Source organism: Hemitrygon akajei, chromosome 5 (genome assembly GCF_048418815.1).
Source record: "Hemitrygon akajei chromosome 5, sHemAka1.3, whole genome shotgun sequence".
NCBI classification, from domain to species: Eukaryota; Metazoa; Chordata; class Chondrichthyes; order Myliobatiformes; family Dasyatidae; genus Hemitrygon; species Hemitrygon akajei.
In genome coordinates, this window is record NC_133128.1 from 84,777,799 (window position 1) to 84,791,981 (window position 14,183).

General features: G+C 38.4%; 1 protein-coding gene across 7 annotated transcripts in view; it reads right to left on the bottom strand.

Moving 5' to 3' along the window:
• The window catches only part of fndc3a (fibronectin type III domain containing 3A), a 244,020-nt gene that overhangs the window by 63,321 nt on the left and 166,516 nt on the right, over positions 1 to 14,183 (bottom strand). For all 7 annotated transcript variants that reach the window (XM_073045939.1, XM_073045938.1, XM_073045940.1 and 4 more), the window contains 4 exons: positions 7,457 to 7,614; positions 2,723 to 2,782; positions 1,437 to 1,575; positions 634 to 687 (listed from right to left, as the gene is read on the bottom strand). In XM_073045939.1, the coding sequence (XP_072902040.1) occupies positions 634 to 687; positions 1,437 to 1,575; positions 2,723 to 2,782; positions 7,457 to 7,614 (411 nt within the window). The remainder of the gene's footprint in view (positions 1 to 633; positions 688 to 1,436; positions 1,576 to 2,722; positions 2,783 to 7,456; positions 7,615 to 14,183) is intronic.

Here is a 14,183-nt window from a genome sequence, read left to right on the forward strand (position 1 = left end):
CTCTCCAACCTGATGGCATTAATATTAATGTCTCTTTCCGGTGATCAAACTCTGCCACCCCCTTTCTTGATTCCCCACTTTGACCTTTCACTTCTTCTCACCTGCCTATTATTTCCTGCTGGGTCCCCTCCTCCTTCCCTTTCTCTTATTGTCCACTCTCCTCTCCTATCAGATTCTTTCTTCTCCAGCACTTGACCTTTCCCACCCACCTGGCTTCACCCATCACCTTCCAGCTAGCCTCTTTTCCCTCCTCCCACCTTTTTATTCAAGTATTTTTCCCCTTCCTTCTCAGTCCTGAAGCAGGGTCACAACCCAAAGTATCGACTGTTTTTCCAGTAGTTGCCTGACCTGCTGAGTTCTTCTAACACTTTGTGTGTGCTGCTTTGGACTTCTAGCATCTGCAGACTTTCGCATGTTTGTGAAAGGGTGGATGTAGGGGAAGGGTCCAAGAATTGGCTCACAGCAATAGAGAACCACCACACTGCTGCAAACTAATTCTTTCAGGAATGGGGTGGAGGGAGAAAATGTAAAAAAAAGTTTCAAAACCTTTCTGAGGGATTACTGTGCGGGTGAGTTATACATGAGAATAAATAATCATAATATGATTGAAATTTTAGAGCACAGTTCACTTACCTCATCCCATTCCAGAATATAGTTGGTGACCTTGGAACCATTATCACATGAGGCCTTCAAAAGTTAAAGTAATATCATTGGTATAAAAGTCCATCTTAGGAGGACAAGGTATTAATAAAACAATAGGAACAAGACCACAACTGCAACAATCCTCTGCCTTGCATATTAGTTAGAGTACAAAGTGCAAAATACCATTTGACATTATTGGTCAAGGTAGCTGATACAAAAACAATTAAATAGCTGAACTTAAACCAGCAGCAATATTAAGACCTTTTATGAAATGCTACTGAGCTAATTAAAAATTGCAGGACAGAAAGGACTTGATTTTTTGTCAGGATATTTTGGAAGATACAAGTTAATAAAGAGACAAACAAAAAGAGGCAAGTACAGAGCAAGAGTTAATACTGAAGGTGAGGAAAACACCTAGATCAAATAAATTACCAAGGCAAATTCACAGGAAGATTGTTGAAATTATTCAAAATATTATAGTGCTGAGCAAGAAGGCTCGTTTAACTAAAAGAGAAATGCAGTTCATAGAGAATGGAAATATTGTTCAGAATGGAAAATGTAAAGATTTCTTCTTTACATTTGACACTTTTTATTCAGGTGATAAATGGACTAATTTGAAGCTACAGTGAATAACCTTAATGTACAAGTTAAACAAATGTAAGAAAAAGCCAGCAGCCTCTCGTGTTTGTAAATATTGACTTGTCAAACAAATTGTTTGCATTAAATAAACATATCAATTTATAATAAGCTTCTTTACACAAAACAAATAGCAATAATTTCAGTATTTGCCTCACCTTCCACTGCAGACTGAGGGAATGCTTGGTCCTGTTTATTATTCTAGGTGCCATTGGTGTATCTGGTTCACTGCACAATGTTCTAAAACTCTCTGAATCCGATGGGGCCCCTCTTATTAGGTTACACACTGCTTGCACCCTTTAGGAGACAACATGGTATCAATAAGCTACTTAACCATACCCAATACAAACTACTTGTTCAACTAAGTTATTTTTAAAACTGGTCAACTATAGATCAGGAACAGATTTTGCAAAGTCTCTTCGATATCAAAAGGTGTCTTCTATTCGTCATAAAGATGCAACAACTATGTATATAAAGTTCCTAATATAATGAAATATTCCAAAAACAGGCAATGGAAACTCAGATACCAAGCAAACAATACAAAGTCAGGAAAGGGAAGGTTAAAAAGAAGTCTTGGTAAAGCATGTTGAAAGGTGAAGCAATGCAGCATGGTTTTGGGAAAGAGCAAGGCGTTGATTGTGGAAGTACACGATTGTGGAAGTACACAGTACTAATGATTTTTTTTAAGTGTGTCGCACCAGTCTGTCAGCCATTCTTGTCTGGCGCATGCTGTTAGGATTGGTCTCCTTTTTTCCCCCGGACTAACCGGGTCACGATATGAATGTTCCTGACTCGACCCTTTTTGTATTTTTTACGAGGCCGAGTGGCTAGCTCGATGCTCAACTCGGCACAGATGGAAAGCATGCTCGGGGGTGGCCCGACTAGGATTCAAACTCGGGAGCCCTCGCTCCGGAGTCCGGCTGATGCCATTGCGCCACCAGCCAGCCAGTACTAATGATGAAGTATAAAGAGAAACATGTTAGGTTCAAAAGACTAAAGTATACAGGTCCCAGTTTGATATGGTCCCAGAAAGTACATGGCCATAGAAATAAACAAAGGGGAGAGAGCATCATGCCGGTTTGAATAGTGATAATTGGAATCTAACATACAATAAGGTGTGAGCAGCAATATTCCAGGTATACTTAAAGACCAAGTCTCTGAAGCAGAATCTTCAGTTTGGTGCAGCCAGTAATACTAATTCATTAAGTAATAACAAATCTTCACTGCCCTTAGCTAGCAAGAATGATTTAAGCTAAAGAGAAACCCTGTGAACAATGGAGGAAACAGTGTCTATACTGCAAAACCACAGCATTGAATTGAAGGTTACCTCTTCTCCTGAAGAAGCACAGCATTCGAAGAGAAAATTAAAACGTGGGCCAAATTCACACTTATGACCACCTTTAATTAGTTAATAATTGAAAATATGCTCCTATTAATTACCAACCTAGCCTGGTAGTCTGTGGCCGGCTTTAGGTCATGTAATGTGACACTCTTGTCCTTTCCTCTGTAAAAATAATGCAAATATGTATCTATGAAATTATTTCAGGAGCCATCACATTATGCAATATTACACAAAATAAAATTAGATCAATACTTTCTAGAAGGATCAAAGATTTACTCTAGAACAAATTAACCTTGTTTAAACAGACAATTATTGAGCTGATTTTCATTATTTTTGAATAGTATAGGAGTACTTAGATTTTTGGTCCAGAGAGAAAGAAAGACAACCCAGTGCAATGAAATGCTGAAGTGTGGTCCAGGAACATGTATGTGTTAATTATGAGATTAATAAGTTATCTGAACTTACAAAGCAAGTAACTTTGTAATATCTGGTAACTCTGATCTGGTAATATCTGATAGTCATATCTGGTAACAATGGCTATTATGAAGATATGCTTTTATCTGCAGCACTATTAATGACATCTAAAACTTAGCAACAATGAGTAACACATATCACAGTACTCTTGGCAAGATCCTTTCTTCCAAACATTCTTTTCTTCATAACATTGGAAGCAGAGAGATTATTGTTGTTTTCTTAATTGGATACCATATTCAGTAAGGAATTCTCTCTGACACCCACACTGCATTTCATAGAATGCAAGCATAAACCTTTAATTTTGATTTCTTTTAAAAGGAGAATATAGCTCACAACTGATGCCATTAGTGCCACCTCAATTATTCATGTAAAGGAAAATATTTTAGAACCAGCTGCCACTACACATCTACTTCCATCACAGAATCAAGGAACATTGGTTTCAGCAAGTAGATGATGACTGTATCAAATGGAACGGCAGGCTTGAAAGCCACCTAGCCTACTGTTGCTTTTTTTTCCCCAATAAAAGTCTGTTGTTTAATGATAAAGTGCATTGAAGGCTCACTTTTAAAATGATTCAAATGCTTTGAATCACTAAAGAATACGTGCAGTTTACATTAGTGTTAAGTGTAGGGATGGGCAAAAAAAACCATGAAACAATTTTCAGACTAAAGCTTTGCATTGTTTTGGAGTATAGATAGATGCAAGCAAAAGAAATAACTAAACACAAAAAATTCTGCAGATGTTGGAAATCCAAAGCAATACACAGAAAATGCTAGAACTCTGTAAGTCAGGCAGCATCTATGGAAATGAATAAACAATTGACCTTTTGGGCAGAAACCTCTTCAGGACCGGAAAGGCGAAAAATGCAGGAGTAAAAAGTTGGGGGGAGGGGATGGAGGATAGCTGGAAGGTGATAGGTGAAGCCAGGTGGGTGGGAAATGTCAAGAGCTGGAGAAGAAGGAATCTGCGAGGAGAGTGGACCGTAGGAGAAGGGGACCCAGGGAGAAGTGACAGGCAGGTGAGAACAGGTAAGAAGCCAGAGTGGGGAATAGAAGTGTGAAGGGGAATGTAAACATTTTTTTTACCGGAAGGTGAAATCAATATTCATGTCATCAGTTTGGAGGCTACCCAGACTGAATACAAGATGTTGTGGCTCCACCCTGAGGGTGGCCTCATCATGGCACAAGAGGAGGCCATGGACTCACATGACGGAACAGGAATGTGAATCGAAATTAAAATGTTTGGCCACCAGGAAGTTCCACTTTTGGCAAATGGAGCGGAGGTGCTTGATGAAGCAGTCCACCAATGAAGAGGCCGCATAGATGACCCCAGCAGAGTCAGAGGTGAATAGGTAGGTGTAGCACTTAGGCTGCTTGCAGGGATAAGTGCCAGAGGAGGGAGATTAGTGGGAAGGGATGAATGAACAAAGAATAAATGGAAGGAGCAATCCTTGTGGAAAACAGGGGGGGGGGGGTTGGTGAGGAGGTAAAGATGTGGTTGGAGGTAGGATTCCTTTGGAGATGGTGGAAATTGCAGAGAATAATGAGTTGGATGCAGTGACTCATAGGATGGTAGGTAAGCAGAAGAGGAACTCTACCATTGTTAAGGTGGCAAAAAGATGTGGGTGAGGACAGCATCAATGATAGAATCAATGAAGCAGCTTACTGTTCAATATTAAAGCCTAAACTTGATTGCTGGATTGGCTTTGTAGCTGACTCATTATTACTGAAACTAAGACTCTTGGGCTGTATGCACTCAGTATCCATGCCCCTTGCAGAATAACTTTTTGAAAGTAAAGGGGCTTTGTTGTTTAGTCCTGTAAGGGGAAGAGAAAATCAGTGGAGAAACAATGGAAATTGAAAAAGGATGTGAAGGGAAGCCTATTAGGCAGAGCTGAAGAAATTAATGAAGTGATAGTGAAGGAGATACTGTAAATGAGGCAGGGAGGGGAAGAAACAAGGACCAGTAATGGGCAATGTGTGGTTAGGAGATGGGAAGTGTAAAGCATACAGAGGGTTAAAAGAAGCTCCCAATCTTCAGTTAAAAGCCCACTTCATGCAACTTTCATCCAACTAATTACTTCACACTTTGCTCACAGTAATGGTTAGAATTAATCACAAACACCTGTGGGTAAATTGCTTATTTTCTCACATTTCTTAAGCAGAATAAGAAAATGTTATTTCCTTCTTTTATTTCAATTTGATACTTTGGATTTTTAAAACAAAATTGAGGAGAGTGGGCATAAAAAGAAGGTAATCAGAAGATAAAAGCTAAATGAAGGAAGAAAACTATTGAAGGTTAAAGATCACATACTTGATAGCAAGGCAAGGGGGAAGTGAATTGAAGTAAAGATTCTGCACTTTAAAATGGAAGAGATTGGACAAGTGATGGGCACAAATATGTAATTATAGGTGTATTGGGAAGAAAGATAGGTAGGAAATGCAAGGGAGCAACAGAAATGAATAAATGAAAATGTGAAGCAACGTTATTTAGGGTCTGCTTTTTGCAGATTCCACTGTATATTCTGCTACTGAAATCCCTTTCTCCTGTCATAGCAATTACTACTAAAAGATGGAGAGCTTAAAGCAAGAAAGTAACAAGAAGAAAGTCAGATACATGCATAAAAGTAGCTGATAAAGTAATTGTGAATCATTAATATTCCTGTCAGTTCATAAATGACTAATAAGTAACAAAGCAAATCTTTCATGTCTGGATACAATTCCTTTCCTGGTACAGTCTTAGAGAACTTGTCTGGTGCCCGTAGTGCTATCTCTTTTGCTCCTCAAAATACTCAAGGGACATCTTATCTCTAAACTTTTCCAATCAATGCCTTAACACAGCATGGACTGTTAACTAACACTTAAAAAGTTAAATATTTGTAACGACAAAAAGATTGGCAACATTGTGGATACTGTAGAAGATAGACAAATGATACAGTGGGATATATAGATCAGTTGCACATGTGGGTGGAGAAATGGCAGATGGAGTTTAATCTGGACAAGCGTGAGATGTTGCACTTTTGGAGATCAAATATAAATGAAATCAACACGATTAATGGCAGGACCCTTAACAGAATCGAGGTACAGAGGGATCTTAGGGTCTGAGTCCATAGCTCTCGCACAAGTTGACATAGTGGTAAAGAAGAAATATAGCATGTTTAAAGCAATAAACAATCGGCTGGAGGAACTCAGCAAGTTAACCAGCAACTGAGAAAGAAAGAAATTGTCAACGTTTTTGGTTGAAAGCTCAGTACCTTGATGCAGGGTTTCAACATGAAACATCAATACAGTAATTCCTTTCCTTCCACAAAATACTTCTCGACCAGTTGAGCTCCTCCAGCAAATTGTTTGTTACTTCAGATTCCAACAACTACAGTCTCTCAAGTCTTATATGGCATGCTTGCCTTTATTAGTTAATGCAAGTCAGAAAATTATGTTGCAATGTTAAGAAACTTCGGTAAGGCCATATCTGGAGATAACCTTCAATTCTGGTTGCTCCATTATGTGGAAGATGTAGAGTTTTTGGAGAGGGTGCAGAAGAGATTTACAGGATGCTGCCATGATTGAGGACAGGTGCTAGGAGAGACTGAACAAACAGGGGTTGCTTTCTTTGGAGTAGTGGAGGCTGAAAGGAGACCTGAAAGAAGCTTATAAAGATGATGAGAGGAATAGATCTTTTTCCTAGGGTCAAAATGTCTAATTTAAGTTGAAAGGAGGAAAAGTTCAAAGGAAATGTGCAGGGCAATTTTTAAAAACAAAAAGCAGTGGGTGCCTAGAATGCATTGTTATGGGTAGCAGTGGAGGCAAACTCAATAGGAGGCATTAAAAGGGACATGAATATGCAGATATGGATATGTGCAGGCAAATGGGACTAAAGCAATTAGGCATCATTATCTTAATTAGTTTAGCATAGCACTGTGGATTGAAGGACTTGTTCCTGTGCTATACTGTTCTATCATCATTGATTATTTAAAGCTGGCAATAATGTAACCAATTATAATATCCTAATATACATTTAGAGGCAAAAATGTAATTTTACTTCAGCAACAAACTTCAATAATACTACCAGCAGAGATTCTATTTAGCTTTTCTGCATCATTAGCTAATGGAAGAATAGAATTTTGTTAAGTCTGTAGTTGCTCTTTAATTAGTAACATTTTCCTGTTTTGTGAAGTACTTTGTTTAGAAAATGTTAGTTATTCTTTAGTCAACAGGCGAAGGGCTATTAAAACTTAGAAAATCATTTAATCCAGGTAAATATGTTAAGATAGATAAATGCTTACAACAATGAATTTTGATTTATGTTACTGTACATTGTCCACATTTAAAAATTAGCTATTAATTACAGTGAAAGTTTACATACACATAAGCAATTTTGAACTTCTCATCTTTCCCATCATTTGAAAGAGCAACTTCATAGCTGTAGGGTTCAGATAAAAAATCACTAGCAGCATCATCATTTATTGTGGCTGAAGGAGGAGCCCAAGTGAGGACAACTGTTCTTGCCTGGATGTCAGATACCTACAAAAACAATTAAACACTCAAATGAAATAATTAGGGCAGATGTGCTAAAGAAATTGTATTACAAACCCAACACCCTTCAGCGATTTGGTCAGGCCAAAACCTACAAGAAGTGACCGACAATCATGGGAACAACTGGTAAATCTGTTGAAAGGACTAGAGTGTGCATGACATTGCAAAATTAATTTCAGGATATTTAGTAATCAGCATGATAGAGAAATGGACAATAAATGCAAAGTGTTGTCAGTGACACCAACATCCCACGTAAATTTTTTTTAACAAAGACCAATGTTTTTTCAAACTACAGCACGACTGGATATATAGGATGAATATTCCATCTGGTCAGACCACCATGTCAATGGACAGAGAATTGTTGCAACCAAACTGCACTTCTGCTCTTGGACAGGCTTCCATGCTGTGAATCAGAATGAAAATGGCTGCAAGCTGTTATTATACTGTGGGCCTTATCCTCATTGTTACCTATCAAATAAAAATGCAAGCCTCAAATGTGGATCCTGATTAAAAAAATGCTCTTCAAGTATAACTTCTGGATTGTATTCATCTTTGCTGCTACACCTTTCAGGCCTTGAGGTATTGATACAATGCACTGGAATAGAATAATCACTTTTGAGAGTAGGGACTATCCTCTCTAGCCTCCTTTCCATTCCAGTGCTGGGCCTATACAGTATCTGCAGTTGGACACTTTACTCCAGTGACTTGCAACAAAAAAGAACAAACCTTAAAACCCTGCAGTAAATTAACAAGGTTTCTATTTGTTTTTACTTAGTACTGTACCTGAGAAATTGCTGCTAAGGTCCAGTTTGAACAATATTGGATCATATTTTTTCAATCAAAAACACAAAATGCTATTTGTCCCCCATTTAATATCTTAGAAACATAGAAAACCTACAGCACAATACAGGCTCTCCGGCCCACAATGCTGTGCCAAACATGCACTTACTTTCGAAATTACCTAGGGTTACCTATAGCCCTCTATTTTTCTAAGCTCCGTGTACCTATCCAGGAGTCTCTTAAAACACCCTATCGTATCCTCCTCCATCACCGCCATAGGCAGCCCATTCCATGCACTCACCACTCTCTACGTAAAAAACTTACCCCTGACATCTCCTCTGTACCTACTTCCAAGCACCTTAAAACTGTGCCCTTTCGTGTTAGCCATTTAAGCCCTGGGAAAAAGCCTCTGACTATCCACATGATCAATGCCCCTCATCATCTTATACATCTCTATCAGGTCACCTCTCATCCTCCATTACTCCAAGGAGAAAAGGCCAAGTTCACTCAACCTATTTTCATAGGGTGTGCTCCCAAATCCAGGCAAAATCCTTGTAAATCTTCTCTGCACCTTTCTATAGTTTCCACATCCTTCCTGTAGTGAGGTGACCTTAACTGAGCACAGTACTCCAAGTGGGGTCTGTCCAGAGTCCTATAAAGCTGTAACATTACCTCTAGGCTCTTAAAACTCAATCCTACAGTTGACTTGCGACTTGTTCAAAATCTTGGACTTGTTCCAAAAAAATCAAGACCTATTTGTGTATGCAGGTTATTACTAGTAACTAGAAGGATTCAATAAATCAGTCAGCTCTACTTTGTAATTAGTTCTGTTCAAAAACAAGGTGAAATATTACATAAGCAGAATTCCTGTGTCCCACTTACTTTCGCACTGAGTTTCTTATGGCCATCGGCTACAGTGTTTAAATTACAGCCCTATAACATCAGTTAGAACCCATGCACTTTGCTGTGAGGAATAAATGTTGTAAAACTGTTCTGTTGAATTGGATTGCTTGGGATTGACATGTGCAATAATATACTGCTATCCTTGCAGAATGGACATACCTTTGGGACTTGCAGCATTTTAACTTTCAAGGAAGATTCTTGTTATCATAAAGGCTTCATTATAATGTCAGCAAAAAAAGATGTAACCTTAAGTAATAATAGTATAAAAATCTCGGTGAATTTAGCTAGGAAGGAATAATGTAGAAAGCTGGAGCACATCCACCAAATTGTAATAGGTTAAAAATAGATTAAAGATCTTAAATTCAAATTTATAAAAAAGTGTTGGCAAACCTAAGATACCAAATGGTTTAGAATAAACAATTTTACATCAATTAATACATTTATAGTCTGTATTAACAGATTGTAAATAAAAAGCAGATACAGTATTATCAAAACTTCCTTACAGCTGATGGATATAAAGTTGAACAAAAAGCCACATCAGTGATAAACTAAATAGATATATTCATGATAAGTTTATCACACAGATCCTCTTAAAGGTGAAAAATATTTAGAGATATATTCTCACAGCACTGACTGCTAAGCTTATAATTGATGGCATAAGAAACAACTACAGGTAATCCCTTGATTACTAGCAAAATCATAGCTGAATTTTAGGGAACATGTTCTCTATTTACCAGAAGGTTTTTTTTACTGTAACAATCAAAAGATTAATATTTACAATATGCAGCAACTGAATTCTTAGACAGCACAGATCACTCTCCACTGGACTGACAGCAACTTTGGAATATACCTGCAAATGCATACTACTAACCAAAGTAGCTGTAGGAAAAATCTTCAGCCGGTTAACATAACTGACGACTGACACTACTGGCAATTATAAACAGATTTCCATTAGTTATAGGAGTGTATTAACCCTGAAAATGCATCATGGGTTACAAAGGGGAAAAACGTTGTAATGGAAGGAAAGAAGAAAAAAGGGTTAAGCATGTGGTTACTAGATAAGAATCAATAGCATGTGTCCTGATTTTGATAATAAAGCAGAAAAAGTGAAAAGCTTATGGCAGGAATGGGGAGGAGATGATTTTTTGAAAGTGCTATTGGATTAGATTGTATAACTATTATTTATTTTCTTTGCAGTTTATCAATTTATGCATGCTTGTATTTTATATAACTACCTATATACATGTAACTGTTTAACATGTTTCCTAGTGGTCACAGTATGTATATACAATAGATCAGTGTGTCCCCTAGTAGTACAGTTCTTTACATGATTCTGGAATCTTCTCAGGTATTGCATTATTTGAAAAGAGGCTACTTGATTGGTTAACTCTTAACTACAAATTTGAATGAAAAGTCTCTTTTCTATAGAGTATAAGATGAGCTGAAAACAGTGACCCTTCTCTGTTCTTCCAATTTCCAATTTTCTTTGTTCTGATAGTGAAATAAAATGATTGTGAAACAACCAGCTTTGTGCTTTTCTCTTGACTTCCAAAAGAACCTTGGATCAAATACATCAGACTCTGACAATTTACCATAGTCAGCTAGTATGGTTGCGAAGATTTAAGGATTCAATCCCAGATCAACTGGAAATTTTTAGTGTGCAAACAAAGGAGGTAAGAGCATCCTCAATTCCAAACTCTCTGAGAATTGACTTGTCTGGCTTTGATATACCATCTGGTGGAAGTGTAGGAATGAAGAAACTACTATACACTGCTATTTAAAAATAACGATTTGTAAAATATTTAAATACATGCAAGCCAGTAGGGTATAGTATGTACAAGTTGGTGGAGGATGGAAGAAAACTTCAGTTGCAGGACAATCTATTGAAACTTTGGTTGCAATCTGCTGATATTTCTAGATCGTAGTCAGAGTAATAAAAATTATGTAGTAATCAAATTTCCATGAGATTGAATTAAAACAATGGACAAAGCCGTTGAACCAAGCTCTTACCTGAATAAAACATCTCAGTTTGATTAAATTTAATGAAAAATCCAGATAAGAAGTACAATGTTAAGATTATTAAGAAGGCATGTTATAAGATCCAGAGAATGCCTAAGGAAAATGAAAAACCTGGTGTGTGAGTTAAAGATAAGAACACATGGTCAGTGGGATTGAAGTGTGAGTGAATGAAAACGTTAACAGGGAGAATAAAGAATTTTACTAATCAATTGGGAAAGAAATGTAAGATGTGTGATAAAATACAAAAACAGCATGATAGAGACAGTCACAAACAAGAGAAAATTTGCAGATGTTGGAAATCCAAGCAACACACATAATGTGATGAAGGGTCTCAGCCTGAAAGGTCGACTGCACTCTTTTCCATAGATGCTGCTTGACTTGCTGAGTTCCGCCAGAACTGTGTGTGTGATAGAGACAGTGAAAAGTCTAAGGAGCAAATTTCTGCATTAATTGAATGTCTGAAAAAACATAACTGTAATCAAATTGAAATCCAGTGTACAGAGCTTGGAAACAAATTGAAGCAATATCAAAAAGCTGAGGAGGAACCTCAAGTGTGTGGTCCTGTCAGTGATGCTTCTTTTGAAGCTCCTCCATAGGAAACACGTCTCATATTGAACAGTTCTCTGAGACAGCGACACCATCTGAACTCCAAGGAATCACAGCGTACATTGGGCAGTCCTCTAAGGCAGCGACACCATCTGAACTCCAAGGAAGTACAGGATGAAGAGGACACGGACTCTACAATGGCCTCTGAGGACTGAAGTGAGGATGACAGTGATGAAACAATAGGATTGGCTGCTCGCTCCAATGAAGACTGAGGGAGTAAAGACAGGCAGATCGAAGAAGGAACTATAAAAGGAGCTTGACAGTGGATTACTGGGTTGCTACTTAAAGCCTTGATTAACTAATTCCTCTAGTGGCAGATCCATGAACTATTGCCCAGTCACTCAACAATCTGCTGAAAGGCTCTAAACACTCAGACAACTCTGTAAAGAACAACTAAAAGTATTTCAAACTTTAAAAGTGACATTGTGTACTGCAACTTCAATAAGAATCCTTGATCCAGGTAAACCATTTACCCTGTATGTTAATGAGCAACATGATGGCAGTCTTAACTCGAGAACATGGAAACTGACAGCATCCTGTTGGTTATTACCCTACCAGAGGCCTTGTACTCTTATGGCTCCTCAACAATTAAGAGAGGAATTTGAATAGCTGATGGGCCATTATTTCTGAAACTGAAATGTTGACATCAGAAAGCATGGCTTCTGATACCACTACACAACAGGGAGAACCTAAAGCTCTGATTGAAGCCTGTAAGGTGGCAGAAGGAAGATTAGCTAAGACTGATTCACAGATGAACATACAAGATATTCGAGAGATGCAAGCCCAATGCTCTCACAAGGAAAAGTGTTTTTGGATGGAAAATTGTGGGAGGTTAAACAGTGTACAGCATGGAGATATGGCACTAGACATAGACTAGTAGCTCCAACTACGTGGTTTCCTTATCCCACCACAGTATAAACACTCCCCAGGACACATTGGAATGGACAAGATGATTGATAAGATTCTCCCAGTGGTGGAGGAATCCAAACTTCAGGGCACAGCTTTGACAATAATTTGAAGGGTGCGTGGCATGCTAGAAAACAAAGGAGTAGCGGAAAATCTACCACAATTAAGTGCTCCTACCCCATCTAGTCCATTTTTACACTTACAAGTGGGCTGCATTATCTTGCCAAAGTGTCAAGGATACCCAGATGTACTGGTAATAGTGGACAGGTTTTTAAGATGGGTGGAAACTATTTTAGCTAAGTAAATCACTGCCCCCACAACTCCCCCCCCACAGCAAAAACTTTGATCAAAGACTACATTCCTAAATGGGGATTGCCATATCACATTGACTCTGACCAAGTAATACATTTCACTGGGAGTGTTTGTCAGGAATTATGTCGGCCGATGAACATTAAATGATCATTTTATTCTGTGGTGCGTGGCCAAGTGGTTAAGGAGTTGGACTAGTGATCTGAAGGTTGTGAGTTTGAGCCCCAACTGAGGCAATGTGTTGTGTCCTTGAGCAAGGCACTTAACCACACACTGCTCCAGTCCACCCAGCTGAAAATGAGTACCGGCATAATGCTGGGGGTTAACCTCGTGATAGACTGGCGTCCTATCTTGGGGGGGTGGGGAGTCTCGTACTCTCAGTCGCTTCACGCCACAGAAACCGGCATAAGCACTGGCCTGATAAGCCTATAGGGCTTGGGACAGACTTTAACTTTTATTGTCTACAGCACACAGAGTGAATGAATGGAGCCATCAAACAATGATGAAGTATCACGAGGAAGGTGTACCATAACCTATAGTTCTAATGGTGCATCAGAAGAACCCCAAACAAAAAAAAACTAAATTCAAGGTAGTGACAGGATATCCTACGTCACTACCAAGAGCCCTCAATCTCAGAGAGGCTGACATACACATTACAGTAGACAGTTTAGTTGATTATTTGATGAAATTAACCCAAGCTGTCCAGTCTGCTTCTCAACAGGTTTCTGCCACTTGGAGTGATCCAACAAAAGGAGGATATACCCTTATTACTGATGAGTGGCTCCTTATCAAGTGCTGTTAATTACCAATTTGACAGTGAAAATAGAAGGCAAAAGTAAGTGGATATATGCCAGTCAGCGCAAGTGAGCTAAAGTGGTACCCTAAAAGGACAACAAGTGCTGTGGTTAATGTGCTAGTAACCTCTAACTCAGTGCCTACACTGCTGGGCTACAGAGAGCAAATTACTACTAACCAGCCAGAAGACTTCAGGGACGACAGCAATTGGACATTAAAAAGTTTATTCTAATATTATT